The 19,638-nt window shown below is 40.5% G+C and overlaps 2 protein-coding genes and 1 long non-coding RNA gene across 7 annotated transcripts in view; 1 reads left to right on the top strand and 2 right to left on the bottom strand.

Annotated features, from left to right (window-relative positions):
* The window catches only part of DPY19L3 (dpy-19 like C-mannosyltransferase 3), a 37,557-nt gene extending 23,073 nt beyond the window's left edge, over positions 1 to 14,484 (top strand). For all 4 annotated transcript variants that reach the window (XM_055726604.1, XM_055726603.1, XM_005444618.4 and 1 more), the window contains 4 exons: positions 2,778 to 2,860; positions 9,329 to 9,461; positions 10,167 to 10,325; positions 10,924 to 14,484. In XM_055726604.1, coding sequence (XP_055582579.1) covers positions 2,778 to 2,860; positions 9,329 to 9,461; positions 10,167 to 10,325; positions 10,924 to 11,085 — 537 coding nt within the window. In that variant the 3' untranslated portion in view covers positions 11,086 to 14,484. The remainder of the gene's footprint in view (positions 1 to 2,777; positions 2,861 to 9,328; positions 9,462 to 10,166; positions 10,326 to 10,923) is intronic.
* On the bottom strand, positions 12,142 to 17,371 carry LOC129737347 (uncharacterized). Its single transcript, XR_008735102.1, has 2 exons — positions 16,604 to 17,371; positions 12,142 to 16,501 (listed from the first exon to the last, which is right to left on the bottom strand). It is a non-coding gene; the product is annotated as an uncharacterized LOC129737347 (long non-coding RNA).
* Positions 17,372 to 17,399: 28 nt separating this feature from the next.
* Positions 17,400 to 19,638, bottom strand: part of LOC102054988 (neural-cadherin-like) — a 66,240-nt gene continuing 64,001 nt past the window's right edge. Inside the window, exon 33 of one of the 2 annotated variants that reach the window (XM_055726605.1) lies at positions 17,400 to 19,317. In XM_055726605.1, coding sequence (XP_055582580.1) covers positions 18,904 to 19,317 — 414 coding nt within the window. In that variant the 3' untranslated portion in view covers positions 17,400 to 18,903. The remainder of the gene's footprint in view (positions 19,318 to 19,638) is intronic. The other variant, XM_055726606.1, reaches the window with a different exon arrangement.

Below are 19,638 nucleotides of genomic sequence, written 5' to 3' on the forward strand. Positions count from 1 at the left end.
CTAACTGTGGACTTTGAGGGGAAAAGTGGCAAGCTTTTAAACATCTCTGGGTTCTTATCACAGCCATTGAGTTAAAAATTGTCAAGTGTATGTCCTCAAGATACATATTTGGGGATAGTAACTATTAGTAAATCAAAGTACACTGAAAATGCAAAGTACATCAGACATTCAATAAGAAAAACTTAAGTATTTTGTTATACTGAATGAAATCCATGATCATGAGCCAGAGGGCTAAGAAGTGCGAAAGAGAAGGCTGAAATCTTTCTACAATGTAGAGAGCTGGGATAATGTTTTCACTCACAAAAGATCTAATTTTACTCCTGAAAGTTAAAAATTGTCTTACATCCACCAAGAAGCTAGGGTGGGGGAACAAACAACAATCTTAGTACCTAAATCTCCTAATAATTGAATTTTTTTTCTTTAGTTATGTCATCAAGTTCAGAGTTTATTTCGTTAATTTTTGTAGATTCCTGGTCTCAGTGATATTTTTCAATTAGTAATTACATACCTTAGGAAAAACGTTCCCTGTTGCCAGTTTAGAGTATGCCAGCTTTCTATTTTCTTGACTTTCTTTTGGGTTTTGATGCAAGTCAGCAATAACATGTCATATTACCTCTTCCTATGCAAGCATTGAAACCGTTAGGAAATTACAAGTCCTTAAGATTTTTCCAGTCCAGAAAGAAATCCCTGTGTTGCTTCTTTAAGCTAGTTGACAACAGGCTTCTTCTCCTGAAGACTTAGACTGCAGAGACAAGCACATTACGAGTTGGAAACCTCTTCTACTTACCGCTCCGTGCTCTGAACAGTTTGTTACATCCCTTTTTATCCATTTCTTCTGTCACAGGACACTTTTTCTTAATCAGACATATACTGTATTTACAAGACAGAGTTGTGATATCAGTGCTATTGGTCCATATTTTTGTGTGCTTTCCTTTTTATTTACCTTTTCATTGTTATTCTGTTGTATTTGGAATTCTTGAAGTTCTTCAATTTTTGCTTGACTTGACTAATTAAATACGGTGTTATCTGAAAATCTTGCTACCTCAGAATTCTCTTTCTAAATGCAGCAGTAGCAAGCCCCACTACCAAGATTTTCCACTGGTGAAAACTGCTTGTACTGACTCAGAAGTTGCAATAATGTGATATTGTGACTTGAAAAACCTACGTAGACTAGTTAATGCCATATGATAATCCCAGCATTCGGTAGTTTGCAGCATGATCTAGAAGCAAAGCAGAGACCGTTTCCTTCTGTCTCCACCCTGAAGGACTCCCGACTCTCAAAATGTTTAGCTATTCAGTAATGAAGAGATGAAATTTTGATTCATTACAAGACTCTACAGTCTCATTTCACAGCTGCTTAATTTATTTACTAATCTCTTGAGAGCTCTTCTGAAGAGCAGAAATGTGTCTATTACAATGTTACTGTACTTCCCAAAACTGTAAGGTTGTGATACTGCCATAACTATCTTTTAGATGTTTCTCAACCTACCAGCCAGTATTACTTTAACAAATGTATCAGGTAAACAGTTAAACTAATAAGTATCTTAATTGGCCCAATTGTATCTCCTGCTACCCAGTCCTCCTACGTAATTAGTTTTAGTTAAAGAATGCATATTTTGCTAAGTGGCTCAGCAGCATCACATTCAAATTAATTCTGAACTCTTGGATGGGTATTATCTAAATTGGATGATTTATGGCTTTTTAGATTATGGGGTGGGTTTTCTTACACTTTTTCCTGTGACATTTCACTTTGCAAGCCTGCAATCCCTATTATCTAAAGAGGGTAGGTGTGGAATACGCTTTGCCACAACATCCTCTGTAGTAAAGACTGATGCAAAGCAATCAGTTAGTCATTAGCATTGTCATTATCTCTTAATTGCTTCACAATCTTAAACAAGAAATCCTTAAATAAATCTGTGTTCTGTTAGCTTTTTTGGGGAGGGTTAAGCTCTTCAGAATAAATTTCAATCCTTATTTCTCTTGTCTGGATTCGATTTATGTATTCTTCGTTTTAAGTAAATTTTGAAACATTTTCCCCCCAATAGACTCTTGGATGTTGCTGTTCAGTCATACTTCTCTTTTTCCCATCAGTGGTTCTCTTAATTTAACTTCTGAAATGCCGTTAATGGCATCCACAGCACATCTGATGATTTTAACTTCCAATACAAATCGCCTACCTTTTTTTTTTTATTTGCTTGCAAGTTGCCTTTCCAAACAACGTTAATTCCTGGGGCCTTTTCTTCTCCTGTAATCATAGGCATTATTTAATGGCTTGGCTGTTACGTATCGAACTGTTACATGATGCCCCTTTATCTAGTTCCTTTTCTTAAAGCTTGTCTGTCAAGAAATAACTTAAAACATTAACATTTGTCCTATAGTCCAGGGAGCTGAAGTGGTTCATTGTAAAGTAGCTACAATGCACAGCAGTCCTATTTGGTGGCAACGTGTAGTTTCCCATCAATTTTAAGATACAAACTGATCTTAACTAACAGAGTTCTGGAACCCTCCTGTGAGCTGTGTATCTGAGAACCGCTATAACTGGTGATTCTGTTCCTTCTGGTCATCTGCTGGGAGCTGCAGATCTCAAATTCTGAAACTGTGTACTCACACCGCAATGACAGCCACCTGTCCGTCCTAGGAAGGGTAGATATGCTTATGTCTTGGAAGTTATCCATGAGCTGGACAAGATCATTACTGACTAAGAGGAAATAATGTATTTCAACGTCCAGAACTTGTTTTGTTCATTCTGTCATCGGTTTGGTTTGTTTTAATTATAGTTCTGGCCAGGAATAATGGATGAACTGTCAGAGCTGAGAGAATTCTATGACCCAGACACTGTGGAGCTGATGAACTGGATTAAGTAAGAGGATTTTTACTCTTTTTAAAGTTAAATGCTATTTGTGTAGATCTAATGTTCTTAGTTGTAGTGTTCTCCTTATTTGTCACAGCTCATCAGTGAACTCTGGTGACCCATGGAGATAGTTAAGGATGAATGGGCTATCAGGAGATTAGCATATTAACGGCTGTGGAGAACAGCTCTGTGCAGTCCCCCGGGCTGCTCTGGTTCAGTGTCATGCTGCTGTATTGCATGTGCCTCATGGAACCAGCGTCTGACTATTTGCTCCCATAAGTACACATAGTTTTCCCAGCCAGAAGAGGTAAAATTGGAGGTGTCAGGCTTCTTTCATCATATTATAGCTACCTCTTTACATTAATAGATATTTGCTGTGAAATAATTTTATTTCTTGTTTTTTCCCACCAACCTGATGTCCTTCCCTTTTCAACTTTATTGGCTGTATAGTTGTAGGTGTGGAGAATCTGTATTCTACAGTCTATTTCTTGAACTTTGAAACAATCTAAGTTCTTTATACTTATTAGAATTAATCCCAGCATGTGTTCTAAACTATAAACAAAATTGTAATTGAACTCGAACTCACCACGGCTAAGCACAGGTGCAGAGTCTCTTTCAGGATATGAGTTAATCAGTCCAGCCCCACCTCATCACTTCCACTTTCTCACAGAGCATGGGAAGGTATTTTTTAGGTGGAAACGATTTGGAATACTGCATGTAGAAGATCCTGAGAAAAAGGGCCAGGTAGGAAGTTCTCTGGAGGACTGTGAATTTAAGAGATATGTTCTTTATAACAGAGTAAAACGAAAAACTTTCAGGTTAAGTTCTGAACAGAGATTTTTTTGAGACTTGTATTTATTTGGAACTCTGACAAAGAGGATTTTTTTATAAAAAAAAATCAGTTTCATGTTCTGGAGGAAAACATTCTGAAAGTAAATCTGAATTTACTACATTCAAAATTGATCTATTTGAGGTATTTCCTTAGAGCCCTGATTGTGTTTTCATATGCAATGAACTTCAGTGAAACCAGTTGCCCAGTCTGTTCTACCCATAGCAACATTTTTACACTTTGTAGTGCTGTATTTCTTTAACGCATAAACTAGAAGGAGTAATTTAGAAGTAGAATATATTACAAACCTTCAGTGACTTATTTCGAAAGCAGGCCATGTTTTTTACCATCATTTAGAATCTTTGCTGCCATATTGACATGTTTTGGTGACTAATGTTTGCCAGCCAGTTCCATTTAGCACTACTGTTTTATTAAAAGATGGTAAATGTCTGATAGTTCAGGTCTCCTGTGTACAATATATAGAGTTATATAGAGATTTATACATAAAATATGCATGTGGAGTTATTCCCAGCCGTGAACTGGATTTGACTGGAGCTGATGAGAATAATTTTTCATATGTTCTTAGTGCTGAGAATGCTAAACTGGTGCTTGTCCTCTTTTCATTTTAAGTCATGACAGACAATTACAGAGGGAAATTTTCTACTTAGAATTTATTGTGTTTAGGAATGTTATTGCTGTAAAGAAGAGTTAATTATCTATGCTTTAAATAGAAGTCAACAAAATTTATGGTAAGTTTCTCAAAGTGGGGCAGATTTTCTTAAGTTTTGATGTGTAAGAAAAATATTTTACTGTACTAACACTTGATAGTTCTGCTGTAGTTAATGATCTGTCAAGGTTGGTGTCAGGAACTAATCATTCATTATTAAAACTCAGTATGAGAAACTCTAATTTGTCATGTATAGCAGTGAATTAGGAAAAACTCATCTGTCTTGCAATCTCTCCACAACAAGAAAACCCTTCTGTCTGCTTCGATCTAAATCATATTAACTTGTCCAAATGCACAGTCTGAATAATAGCCAACTATTAGTCTGTCCACTGTGAAGTGTCCGCAGATGTATTTTTCACTCTTCCCCTTATTAAAATTACCATAGCATTTTCAAGAAGATATACTGGTTTATATCTTTACAGTAAAGTTACTGGATAGTATTGGACTGCTTCTATTGCAGTGCACGATTTTTTTATATAATGATCTTGCATATCCCAGTCTCTTGCTTTTTCCTACCTAGCACCTCATTTTCTTAGCTTTTATTTTAAAATAAATAAATTATTTAAAAAAAAGTCAAGAAGGTCCTGCCAGTGACCCAGGGACAGTTCACAGCTGTGTTCCCAGATGGGAGGTATATTAAAATTCTTAGTTTTGGTCTTTCTCCCTAAGACAACAGGAACAACATGCTCATTTGTGGGATGGGGAAGAATATCAGTAGAATGAGCAAATCAATAGCGTGAACTTCCCTACTCTCTTTACTTCTGGTAAGTGTTTAAGAAGCAATGTCTTCTGCCTTTAAAGGGGAAACCTATCTAGAATTGTGGAATATTTCATAAGCAGTTACCAAAAATTGTAGAAAAACTTCCTAGAAATCTCAGACAACAGCCAAAACAGTGGAAAAGTTAACTGAGACTGAGATTTGGCAGAGTATAGTTGTACGTCAACTGTATTTGAATCAGGTGTGGGGGACCAGCAGGCAAATTTTTTTATTAGTGGAAACCCCACAAATTTCCAAAAGCTTCTATAAGGTTACAAAAATGGAATGCCCATGTTACAATGGTGGCTCTTTCATTTAGTAATTTATATTAATGGCTATATTTTAATTTCAAGCCAGCTATAAATTTCAATTTTTCTCTTACATGCCTGATTTTCAAGGGTAATCACACTGAATTCGACACATATTCCAGACTTTAAAGGCAATGTTACACCTTTTTTTTTTTTTTTAATTACTGTTCTTAAACTTTTGGGCTTATCCTTTGTCATTGACTGATTTGTCAATAGAATTCAGGCATGAACTTGATAGTGCCTGAGAACTAGGTGTATACCAGCTATGTAGGTGCACTTCTTTATGTGAAAAAAATATGCATGCATAAAATAGAGGCTGGGACTAACAAAAATGCATCTTGTTGCTCTTTTCTTTGTGGCTGTCATTTTCCATTTTTGCAATTTTCAGTCTTTCCAAACCAGAGGGAAAAAAAAGAACCATGACAGTTTGACTGAATATGCTTTACTGCCTGTCATTTGCAGCTTAACTTGTAATATTTGATAGAGCATCCTGCAAATAAAAAGACTTTCTTTTAAAGAAGAACAACAAAAAAATCTAACGTGGCATGTTTGAGAACCCCTTTGCTTTGTAGATTCCTATCACACCCAGGCGCTAGTGAAGGCATAATCTGAAATTTGTCAGATTTTGTGGCTTTGAAAGCCAACTCCGGAGCTGAACTGTGGAGGACTTTGAATAGAAACAGCCGTTTTATTTCTAATGATGTAACCTGTAATTGCAACGTTGGCTATTTCTGTAGAGCTTCCTTAAAACCAACTGACAATAATTCTTTAGCAAGTCAAGAGGAAGAATTAGTATCATTTTTAGAGTCTGTGCAAGTAGTTCCTGTAAAACCCTTTTATTTTTAATCAGTTATTCTTAAGAATTTAGAGAATTCTATCAATACTAAAGTGTAGGTAAAAAAGGCTTCATATGATGTATTGTAGCGCTTAGTTTACCTATTAGTTCAGCTGTAATTAACTTGTTGAAAGCTTAGAGCTTCAAAAATAAATGAGATTATTTGTTCAAAATGCCATCAGGTCTGCTTGGAATGACATTTAAATTATGCAATGTAAATCAGTTTGACCTGTAAGTCCTTGTCATTATTTAGTGACATTTCGTACAGAATAAATTGTTTGCAGGTTGGACAGTGTGGTATGGAGCTTGGCAGAAAGCTATAAAACCAAATTATCCTTTCATTTTATACATCATTTGTTCAGACATTTGTAAAAATTGCTTCGTTTTTCTGTAAGAGAGAAGCGTCATTCAGTGGTTGGAAGCGCATTAGCTGCCTAGGACGCAGTTAGGGGCTGACGCAGGTAGGACTGTTCGAGAAAGCCAGCAGGGAACGTAGGGATCCTCCTGCACCTGGAAGATCCCAGTTCCTTGTCACCTCTCCCTCCAGCGGCTCTTCCACAAGATAAAGGCTCGATAACAGCCACCAGCTGCAGCTCTTGGAGCTGTAATTAAGGCGGGCAGACACTGCGTGAAGCTGTGTCACCTCCCAGCTTCCAGGTGTCTGTCCACACCAGTGAAATGCAGTGTCAGGTTTGTGTTCTTGGCATTGGAAGAGAGTGAGGGAGTGTCTCCGATGGCTCGGGTGGTGGCACGCGTCGCTCTGGGAGCTGCCCGAGCTGGCCCCACTGAAATACGGACAGGGGTGCGTCTTCAGGCTGGGATTAGCTAGGACCTCAGACGTGTGACGCTGAGTCGCAGGGCAGTGCCTGCTCCCACCTGGAATACCTGGGTTTGATCTCTAACCAGGGCCAAGGGATGAAAGCCAGGTTTTTGAAAAATTAAGCGAGGGTCACTACGTTGCTTTTAAGGTAGAGGAAGAGGAGCAAGTGCTGGCAAAACTCTTAATACCTGATAAATAAATAATGAACGTGCTCAGCTATATTTCACCCCTTCCGGGCAAGAGTGAGTGCTTTTAGAAAGGGGAGGAATTGAGCCCTGCATCTTCTACGTTCTCGACAGGCATTTTTACCAGTAAGTTACAGACCGAGGGCACTATCACCGTTTCCTGCAGGCTGTTTCTCGGGAATGCCTCTTTTGTTTGCTTGTTTTCTTGTGGTTTTGCCTTTGGTACTGGTTGTGAGGGGGGGGTTAAGAAAGTTTCATTCTGCCAGTTTGTGTTATATTGAGCTTTTAAGGAAGGAGAGGTGCAGGATTGCCTTGATAAGGCCAAGTCAGGAGATAAGTACTGCAGAGCATTATAAAATCAGAACAAACACAGAAGCAGACTTCGCGCTGGAAGTTTCCTGGCCCAGGCATAAACTCAGAAACATGTTGAAGGTGCTTTGAACATCATTGTTTTCGTTTAGGTGCCTTAGCTCTACCAAGCCCCTCTGTGAATCTAGCCCACGTTCTTTTCAGCTTAGTCTAAAGAATTGTGCTTTGCTGCAGATTTACGGGTGAGTCGTAGCTGACAGCCTGTCAGGGCCGTTATATTTGCATAATATTAAATTCTATGACAAATTCATTTCTTTTAATGAAACATTTACTTCATGACACTTGCAGCTTTGAATATTTTCAGTAAAAAAAGACATTTTAAATGAGTTTAAATATTTTCAGACTTTAAAATGAAACCGATTTTATAAACTGCTGAAAAACTAGCCTATCAGTAAAGTTAAACTAGCCTATTAATACTATCTCTGTCCTTCCTAGATGAGATTAACTTTCCAGTGCAAGAATTTTTAGGAAAGGTTTGTAATTATTAATTCATTTGCTAAGCATAATCACTTGAAAGGCGATATTAAAGTTTAATATTTGTCTCTTAACATCTTCAAGCCAATCATGGATCTTAAAGACAACTGAATACAGAGCTGCAGGTTCAAAAGGCTCCCTAAAGCACACCCCGACGTGTCACACTTACTTGTCTACTCTAGGTGCCATATGTGGATGTTAGGCAACTATTCACATTTCTTGCTAATTTCATTTTACTTGATTTAGTGTATGCTGCTTTATGTTGTTTTAGTCTTCGTAGAATTTTCATGGTTATATGCCTACCTAAGCACTAGAAAACACTTACGCATACTATGACCATTTTTAATTCATCTAGATCAAGTACTCTGTGGTGCCGTGCATTTTTACTTTTATCTTTTTGCTATGCCCTTCTGTTGTGTCTTTACATGTATTTTAGATGGTAAACTTGTTGGGGGGAAGGTAAGCGAAAAATCATTTTTTTCAGTATGGGTATTTAAACCACGCTGAGAAATACCAAGACTGTTATTTTGGTAACAATTCTATACATTGGCTTTGAATTTTGGATGAGATCACAGTACCAGTAAATGACAGCATTTCTGTGTGGCATCTTCTGCATCCCCCTGCCCCGCATTTTGCAATTTGGGGTGACTTTTTTAGTAATTGACTTCCCACAGTTGTCATAATAGGAGGATTATTGTCTCACGTAACAAAGTTTTCATTCCAAGTGAATGGTGAATGCCAGGACAGTAGCAAGAAGTTTTAGCATTCAGGTTACATTTTGTATAGAATACCTTATATATCAGACACAGATGTAAGTCACAGTAAGTTTCTTGAAATATTAAAAGAATTAGGATACAGAAATCTACAAATATTCAGAAGCTGTATGAACCCAAGAAACATATGAACTATGGAAGTAGTTTGAAATTTTCAGGATCCTGTCTTCCCTAAATTTACTTATAGTGCATAGTAAATTTTTATTTGCAGTTAGAGAGTATTAACGTGATTTATCTGCTTCATATTTGAAGAAAACTTCAGTTGCTTGAACAGTTGCTCCCTGAATAGAGGAGAGGCAGAAAATATTTTTTCAGTCTTTTTTTTCCTTCTGATCTGTAACAAGCAATGCAAAGATGCCCTTACAGAGAGACTTCCTCAGACTTATCAACATTTGTTTAGGTCAAACACTCCAAACACAGCAGTGTTTGCTGGGAGCATGCAGCTATTAGCCGGAGTCAAACTGTGCACTGGACGGACCTTAACTAATCATCCCCATTATGAGGATAAGAATCTGAGAGAGAGAACAAAACAGGTAAGAGTATTCTGATTGCTTAAGCTAATTCTTACCCACATCAGTGGCTCCATTCCAGAAAACACCGCAATCTCCAATTGGCACATTGCAAATGACATCACGTGCTTTACTCATTGAACTAACTTATTTTCAATACAGTTGCAGAATTCAGTAATTTCAGTGCTTGGGGCATATGCTAACTCCCTTCTGGCAGCTGGTGTTACCTCTGAATAACTGTGCCTGGGTACTCAGGCTGGTCTGGCTGCGCTGGTGTGGGTGCTGTTGGTGTTCATACGTCCTGCTGCGCAGTTGGGCTGTTAAACCCACATGGAGCTGTTCCCAATTTGCCTGATACTCCCTTCAGTTTCCAGACTAGCATGTGATGTTTTATGTAGAAATGACCTTGAGAAACTCCAGACAAAGCTGTATATATAGGTATAGCTTAGACATTCTGAAAGCTTTACAGACATCTACCAAGGCCTTCCTGCAGACAGCAGCACCATCCAGTGTTCCTGTAGTCTGCAGCAACGCTATTGTGCATCACCCTAGCCGTAACATGGAAACTCAAGTGGCTACTGAATAAGCATTTAATTTTTTTAAAATACTGGATTCAAATCACATGGATTACCAATCTCGGTTCTTTCCGTGGTTTATGATAAAGGAATCGTGAAAGAGCAAACAAAGAAATAACGGTAATGTGTCTTACAGCTTACTTTTCTTCTGTAGGTTTATCAGATGTATGCCAAGAGGTCTCCTGAGGATGTGTACAGAATACTGCGATCCTTTGGCACAGACTATGTGATCCTAGAGGACAGCATTTGTTACGAAAGAAGACACAGTAGAGGGTGTCGGTTACGTGACTTACTTGATATAGCTAATGGCCATGTAAGTATTATATACGAGATTTATAAAGAAAACACATTTTGCTTAACTTCTCTTTGAAGTAAAACTATGAGATGAAGTAGCTTGGGTTATTTCCACTCATCATGAGTGTGGGAAGTAAAATCTAATGGAGCCTTTAGACATTCTCAAAATCACCACAGTGAACACTGCTTGCTTTTAAGGGTAATTGTTAATAAAAAAGGAGGGATTCAGCCTGGGCAAAATAAGTATCACTTCATGATGAGCTTCAGGTTAGCAACACACAGATGGTGTCTTCTTCGAGAGTGTGAATCACTTCATAGCTTCAGCAGACAGTTGTATCACTCCATTGTGCCGGGAGTTTTCAAGCATTTCTGGGGCTAACCCAAAGCCCATACGTACCACTGCCAAATTGGTTTTATCCATAATAGAGACAATACTATAAATCTTACTGGTTTAATGTTATTTTCTGCCTCCCACTTGTTTCATACAGTCGCTTTTAACAAATCTGGCCCACCTGACCCTCTGAATGTATTCCTGAGGTTGTTTTTAGCTTCTTGTTATTGCCTGTAACTGTGAACTGGCTAAAGATACTTCACAAATCTGTTCCATTTCATTGCAGATCATGGATGGTTTGGGAGAGAACGAACCCGATTTGAAACCTTCGTTGTATCCTCGCTTCTGTGAGGAAATTAAAAAAAACCTGCCTTCTTATACCATACACTTCACTAGAGTGTTTCAAAACAAAACATTCCACGTTTACAAACTTGCTAAGCATAAATAACATTGCCAACCGTGGCTTCAAGTTCACTATTTTAATGCTAGGACCCACATTAGAAAATGCAGAAGTTTACAAACATGTTACATTTGTAAGACATTTTGCATTGATGGTTTCTTGTTTAATTACTGTGATTTTTTTTTAGACAGTTTAGTTTTGATAACGTTCTTGATGTTGCCAAAATTTTCATAGATTCATAAATAAATGCTAGCAGGGGCCATTTTGATAATAAAGTCTGACCTTCTGAAAACAGGAAAACAATTATATCCTGAGTATTAACTGATGGGAAGACACACAAAATGAGCAGCCTGCACAACCACTGCAGAAGAGCTAGCCTATAAAGTTCTGCTCAGCAGTTTGGGTTTTTACTATAAAATGATACAAATTCAATGGAAGCAGGCCATGCTGCTCCTATACTGAGTATGCATTATCTCTGTGAATCCTGAAAAGAGTCACAAAAATTGTTTTGTCTTACAGCCTGATCCTCTCAGACAGATCCTTGTGCTCTTTCAGTGCCTCCTTTTTGAATTCTTTGGGAACGTATGTGGATATGAGTTTCCAAGCTCGTGAGTGTGAGTGCAGAATCAGTGAGTGCAGAATCAGGAAACGCGTTTAAAGAGTGAAACTTTAATCATTGTCCAGCACTTTTAGTGATGCAGAAACGTACTTTTTATAACATTAAGCATTTAATGATGGAGTGTTATGTATTTCTAATGAGAATAAAAGTTGGAGCATGCTTGATACATGTTGCATGTTTGTAGCCTCATAAAGTGCTCAGAACAAACAAAAAAACAATTTTCTCAGCTTGGATTCTGACAACACTGTTTTCTGTATTTGCTTTCTACACCTGCAGGGGACCCTTTTTCTCCCCGTGTGAATTCCAGTAGGATACCAAAATTGAACACTGCCAACCCTTACAACAGAAAAATTAATCTCTAAATTCGGCAGGAAACTTAGGTATTTAAAATGCATTCAGGTATTAGAGCTTTGCTTTACATTAGTTTAGACACTAAGCTATATATTTTAGCACAAAATCATTGTGTCCTTGTTCTTTATCCTAAAAAAAAAAAAAAAAGAAAAAAGACTACAGTTGTTTTAAGTTGGCTTGGAAGTTCAAGTGAAGACGGGTCTCAACCCTGAGAATTTTGTGATTTGTTTGTACCCTCTGTCTTTTTACCGGCTAGAACTTCATGAATTGTATTGACTTTCTAAATGCTATGTAAATGACACGTGACTTTTGCTGGGTTTTAGCACTGCTTTGGTTTTATATTGAAATTAAGAGATTAAATCTGATTGAAAGTCTAACAGCACTCTCCAACTGTAATTAGACATCCACTGGGATCATTTCTTACGAAGAACAGAACTGTAATAATCAAGTGCCTCTAGGCCAATGTTGAATTAACATTTGAACACCTATAAGAGTGTCTGTGGCCTGTGCAAATAACTCAGTTCTAATAATTACCACTGCAATTAATTTCTAATGATGGGAAGCTTAAAGCGCTACTGATGGCAAACTCCACATTTAATTTAATCAAGATGTGTAATGAGATTAGCTTTCACAACTGAGCTGTGTTCCAATTCCAAGTGATTTAAGGGTTTTTCTTTTTCAGTTGTACTAAGGTAAATTACTGAAAAGATGGTGATGGTTATGTCACATGCTCAAACAATTTTATATTCAGTAAATACTCATTAAACAATGTTCAACATCTTTCTGCACTTTCACGCTATCAGGAAAGGAAAGTGTGCTTTAATCAGAGTGTATTTAAATCAAACGGTGACAGTAGCTAGGCTGTTAAACTGAGCAGCTGAAACTCCTGAGTAATTTCTAGCCTGTGTCCCTTAATGAGGTTGGAGACCACTGCAGTTTAACATAATACAGTAATAAAACATTTTAATCAGTATTAAAACGTTAATTAGGCCTGTAATGATGCATGCCTGTTCTTGCTGAAAGCATGGGTCAGTGAATTCCTCGATGAGTGCCTTACAGCAATTGAAAACAAGCACACGTGAGGTAAAGTATGTCTAGGCTGTATTGTCTTATTTTAAGATGTGGTTGTATCTTTCTTTAAAGGTGCAGTAACTTTCCTCAGATTGAAATGAGATCCCAGGCTCCAGCGGTACCCTTGCATTTTCAGAATTTACTTGTAGGTGGCAGCAGCTGAGACTTAAGAAGTCTGGACTGTAATGGTAATTATTTTTAAATAGACTTTTTTCAAAAATACAATCTCTGATGGATATTGCCAAGGAGAAATTTAACCTTTTTGTAGAAACTGTTAAGTGCACATTTTTTTGTTTTGTTTTTAAACAAAATGGACTCCCAGCTACCCTGGGTCTTAGGGAAGGTGAAAGCCAGTGGTGGTCATGATCCAGAACCACCACTGTAACAGAGTTTCTCCTTCCAACATAAACACCCCTCAGAGTAGCACACCAGAAATTTCAAGTATCAGATACAGAGTGGTTTTGAGGTGGTTTTAACTGTTGCAGTTCAGTCTTTAAAGCCTAGGTAGCTTGTGGCACTTCTAAACCGTTCCAACAGTTCCTGCATCAGAAAGGTTTAATACTTGAGCGAAGGGCGTATTTCAGTGACTGCATAGTGCAGCATTCAGAAGACCAATCTCTGTAAAACAGTGAAATAGAAAACGCCAAGGAACAAAACCACTTACCAGCTCAAAGGAGGGCAACACAACCCCGGGAGAGAGGGAGCAGCTGCCTCCCTGTCCCTGATTTAAAGGCTTGCCCGCCGGGGCGAGGATGCTGGGGAGGGCTGGAGCCGCTGGAGGTGCTGCCTGAGGTAGGGGGCTGTGGGGCTGGTGGTGGCAAGGGCTGCGGTTCTCTTCCTGGAGGTGGGTGTCAGAGCCTGAGGTTTCTCAGAGGTAGGTGGCGGTTTACTTGCCTAATACCCATTTTCTCAACTTCCCACGTCTCGTTGTGGTCTGTATTCACTGCATTTAAAATGTGCAATTTTTTTGAAATGACCTACGTCACCCTGATGCACCTTATTCCCGAGGGGTTGCTGTGGCAGCGCCGGCCCGTTGGCCCTGTACTAACTGTGACCTGCCCCAGAACAACCCTCCTGGCAATGCCTGTACCGAAGTCTTACAAGTGCCAATGGGAACGGCACCGTCGTGGCTTCTTGTGCGCGTTACCTGTTGTCCGCAAGGACTTCCGAGCTGCACGTTGTTAGTGGAACTGTGGTATGAATTGGGGTTTCTTAGATGACGGAGCCAAAACGTTATCAAGTAGCCAGAGTGGTTTTAGGGGAGAAAAGCCTTTGAGATCCATAAGTATATTTTCATTTCTTGTTTCAGTGTTCTGCCGGTGAAATCTAACAGTTATTTTATAAGACGTTGTAAAGAGATGTAATGACTTATTGTATACTAAATAAAATGTGGAATTTGAAGATCATTTTTTTGATTATTGTTATGTTGGGGTGGATTGAGCAAGGTGCAGTCAGGGCATCGGCTTTGCTCCAGTCCATATGGAGGAAAGCAAAGTATTTCTCAGCAGGAAGTTTTGACTTTTCTGGAGCTTGTTACATCGCATCACTGACTTTCTGAATCACCTGTTGTTTTTAACAGCCTGCTGGACTCCTCTGTTGCACATTAAAGGCGTACCAGCCGTGATGTGTACCGGCCACCCAATAACCTGTAACTCTAGCAAGGTCAGTGGACTGAGGCGGTTACTCAGTTTAGGTAAACGTAATTTGCTTTGACCGATGGGGATCTGCTTGTTTCCGCATTGTAGCTCAAGCTTTAGTGTTCTTAACGCAATGAAAAGAAACGTGTGTTCTTTGGGAGAGGAAAATCACGTGTATCACGGGCTTTATTTGAATTAGGGTGCCCTGACAGAGGTAAGCTTTTAAGTCTGGGCGCTCGTGGCAGCAGGGAGAAGCAGGGTGTGCAGAGCTATGCGTACAACTGGCCAGCACGGCTTTTTCTCGTGTGTGGTGCCCGAGTGCCATCGTATCTTTGCATGTGTAGTATTGCTCTTAAAGTGAGGTTTTGGGGAGTTTCGTCACCAGTGTTAATCAGGTACAGACAGGAATTCTAAATTAGTTTAATTAATGAAATGTGGTCATAACATGGTATGCTTGCATAGAGGGGATTTGGGGTTCCAGAGAACCAGGTTCCTCAAAACCTTGTTCATCAAGTTACCGATCGTGTGGTGCAAACTAGTTATTGAAATCCGCAAGAAACGGCCATGGGTTTTAGCATTTCTATAATTAAGAAAATGCTCAATTTACTTTTGCTTACCTAATCCTGCTCCTTTTACAGCCACGCGTTCCCTTCTAAAGCTGCTGGTCCTTGCCAGTAGGTCAGACCTGAGGACAATCGGCTTTCCTATGGCTTGGCTACGTGGTATATACTTGGAATGTTATTTTAAAAGGGGAAAAACAAAGATTAACATAGTTGACAGGCAGACAGATTAAATACTAATATCCACATGATTATTTAAATTTCAGACCTTTACAAATATTTTATACTAAATAAAATGTTCTTACTACATGTTTAGTCTGTAAAGAACATGGAAGATTAATAGAAGTACCAGATTACAGAAAATCCCACTACCTAGGGACCCAGTGATTATTTTAGTATTATTATTCAGTGTTTTTTCTTCTCCCCTCACCCATTGCAAAGCTTTCTGTTGTCCAGCCAGCTGTTCCTGTCCTTGAGTGATGTCAGTGCTATACTGGGGTGAGGGTTTTTTGTCGAGGTACTGAAGTATTTGTACGTGTAAATGCAGAACAACTGAAGACAGGATTTCAGAAATTGCACAGTAATTGAAAGAGCATCATGCAAATTAAATTAACTAATCAGTACTCCCTAGAAAAAGTAGGTTTTAATAGGGCGTGACAGCTGGGAACGAGTCTGTCCTGTTACTGGGACTGTATCTACACCAGTTCCTATAGCAGTTCCAAAATGCTTCTCTGACCTTTGGTTTGATACTGTACATTCTGTAAAACGTACGGCTGCCCGCAGTTACACCAGCAGCCCTGGGGTTGTGCTTGTTGTTATTTATGTTTGTTTACAGATTAACGCCATAGCTGTAGTAGGGGAAAAAGCGGTAGTAGAGCAGCAGGTTCGGGTTGTGGGAAGGGCAGTAGGCGCCCCGGAGCCGCAGCAGCCCCGCAGCTGTGCCTGCACAGCCCCGCCACCCACCACCGCTGTGCTTTTACTCTCACCTGGTGAGCAGGCAGGCACTTGGCGGCTGGAGTAGGAGCTTCACCAAATGGGGCCGAGCCCTCCGTATCACAGACTACTCTGTAGTGGGGCTGTTCGGTCACATTCTGGGAAGGTGAGTGATGTTTTTCCCAGGTGCACAGTAACTGGCTTAACGGGGGCACTCAGAGCAAAGCACCGCTGGCTCCTCTGCCGATGGCCTTGTGTGGCAAACCTCAGCTGGGGCTTCACGTGGGAATGAACTAAGATCACAGGCGGGGGAAGAAGGCGGCAGCAAATAACTGGAGTGTTTTGAGCTGTGGTTTGTCCCGCCCATCAAGCCTGGAGATCTTTTGACCACTTACCGTCCGTACTGGTGCACGTGTCCTGTCGCACACAGTGGACGTTACGGATCACAGTGCGCAGCCCACGCGTCAGCTTCTCAGTGCCTAAAATCTCAGAACAGGGACTATGGCTGTGGGTAACACAACTCGAGTAATTCTGTTGACTGTAAAGTATTGCTTCCTCCTAGAGCTGGCAAAGAGCCCCGGGCTGAGGCAAGTACCGCCTGTGGCCCCAGCCAGCTCAGCGCTGGGCCACGCTCGGAAACGGCAACGGGGGTTCTGAGCGTGGAACTGGAGCTTGAGCCCACACATCAGCGAGAGGCGACTGCTGCTTCCCTCAGCTTGGCAGCCCGAACACCACGCGTGGCGCACAGCTGTGGAAGCATCTGATCAAAGCTGAGAAAGAACTAATTCAACAGTCCAAGTTTAGTCAACCTTAAATTTATACAAAGAAGAGACATATATAGAAGCCTTATTTATTATTTATACGGTGCCTTGGAGACACATGACACTCCACAGGCAAATAGACAGTCCTTGCCCCAAGGAGCTTACAAGCTAAATTAAATCAAAACCAGCCAAAATGACAGTATATCCATAGTTATGGAAAGAACACGAGGTATGCAGACAAAATTACTGCTGTTTGGGGAAGGAATAGATTTCTGTGCATAATATATGCTGAGTTTATTTTCCATATCTTGTTTGCAACTGCTACGATCATGAAATGCAGAAGCTGACGTACCTGACTTTTGTGAACACTGCAGGATATTCTAGCCTGTTTCGTCACAGGTATTTGTAAATTTACAGAATTTGTAAAATTACAAAATCATAGACTAAAGCACCAAAATCATCATAGACTATGCACCATCTGTGAATCAAACCTGTTGATTGTTCTTGCTGCACTTTACTCCATTTAGATATACAAATGGTCTCGAAAAAAAATTTTTTTTGTAGCCTTCTCTTTTCCAAATAGTCAAACCTAAAACAAAATCCAGAATACTAGCTGGACATTAAACGGTCTGAAAAAGGGGGTGATAATTTAAAGCATAGTATTCCACCCCCTGCAACCACTGTTAGATTTTTCCCTGGGTTTCTCTGTCCCCAGTTGATTGTGATTTTCTACTAAAACGTGCCCGAAGGAGGCCTGTGTGATACGTGCTATCAATCATGAGTTTTGGAAAATCACCATCTTGGAATTATTAGATTTTTGGCAGGGTTTTGTTTTAGAAGTCCCAGTGCTGGGTGAAGTTCTTTGATACAGGGAAGACCGTCAGTCTTCTGACATCCTAAAAACACTAGGTATTTTGACAACATCCAAGGGATGCTGGGTTTTTTCTTCACTGAAAATCCCTCTGTATCCTCAGTCAGCCCCTTCTGGCAAGGCATGGCTTGGCTGCAGTTGCAGTTGGTTAGTGCTGCTGTTAAAAGTGTCAGTCTCCAGCCCCTCAAACCTAATTCTTTCAATTCTTACACGAGAAAGGCGGTTTAGCAAAACACGAGGAGCGGCGTTGTAGATGCAAATGATGTTGTTCAGGCTGGTCCTTCATTTAGGCTCAATTTAGTAGCCCATTAGGAATGAGAAATTACGGTGAGCTGTGGTGTTTGCTGCTGGAATTCCTAACTAGTGACCTTTGAGACTAGTCTCATAGAAAACCTGGGGTTTCAGTTAAGTATTTAGTTGCAAGCAGCTGACGATGTGTTGTGCCTAAATTCAGTTCCTGTGTTTATGTGACAGCAAAAAGTGATATCATTAAGGTATAGCTACAGTTCAAAGACCCCCATCCGTGCTGCTTCATTCCTTTACCTGGATCCATGGGCTCTACCTGCACCACGTTCAGCGAGCCGGTGCTTTAACTGAGGCTCAGTCAGGGCAACAAGATGGATGTGACACAGCATGGACTTCATTTCCACAAGAAAAAGACAATGTGCTTTGTCCAAATAACTGCTACAGCTCCTACTGAAATGCGTGCCCACAGCATGCCTCCTTCACACTGTGAGCACCGTCTTGGCTTAGGTACACAGGATCTCGCAGGGAGTCCTTTATTAGCTTAGTAACAAAAAAAAAAATCTATTTCTTAAACACTGTGTGTGAAGGACTATGTACCCCAAGTTGTCCCTTTACTGTTTCCAGTAAGTTCATAACCCCAAATATAAATGACCAGAATGTTGCAAGGTTAGGTCCTACTACTGGATTTCGCAATTAGATGCAAAGTGTGGCTTGTTAGTGGGAATCTGAGTGCCTTGCCATAACAGGGGAAAGAAAAACGAGCATGAAAACCTGTCCTGCACCCTTGCTCCTGAAACGGTGAAGCTGGCCTGGTAATCTACAGGCCTTCTGCACCTACACATGAGTACAGTTCACTCAGCTTCTCGAACTTTGGTCCCCACGCTTTGATGTCATCGTACACCACCCCCTCGTCTGGCCCAGCAGAGCTGAGGGTACTCAGGCTGCTCGCAACCGAGCTGTCGCCCTCGGTGCAGAACAGCTGCAGCGAGTCCTGGGGTACGGCCTGGAGGTGACGGTCGGCGTCTCTGACAACATCTGACAGGTACTGACCAAAGTCTGCGCTAGCGAAAGAGGCTTCTGCAGGCGCTGGTGGTCCGGGCTGCTCCTGCGTGCCTGGGGGCGCGTCACCAAAGTCACGGCTGCATTTTGGTGGTTTCTTTTTCTTCTTGTAGAGAGAATAGGCTGGGCTGGTTTGAATAGGCACCTGCAGTTCTGCCATGTTGTATGCATCCTGGTGTGAGAAAGCATTCACGTTAAATTAATGGTCCTTGTAGGTCCCAAAATTTCACGTTCTAGTGGAAATAAAGAAGGTACATCCTGAGGCAGTCCGTTTGGTGTGAACACGTGACGGGTTGGCTTGTTCAACCAACTCTGCCACCTACAGTGTGCCTAAGAAAGTCAAACCCCGCTGAGCAGCTAAGAATCACGGTGTGGCCGGGGTGGGAAGGGACCTCTGGAGCTCCTCTAGCCCACCCCCCGCTAAAGCAGGTTCTCCCGGAGCGGGCTGTGCAGGGTTGGGTCCAGGCGGGTTTGGAATGTCTCCGGAGATGGA

The sequence above is a fragment of the Falco cherrug genome, chromosome 14 (genome assembly GCF_023634085.1).
Source record: "Falco cherrug isolate bFalChe1 chromosome 14, bFalChe1.pri, whole genome shotgun sequence".
In the NCBI taxonomy this organism is placed as follows: domain Eukaryota; kingdom Metazoa; phylum Chordata; class Aves; order Falconiformes; family Falconidae; genus Falco; species Falco cherrug.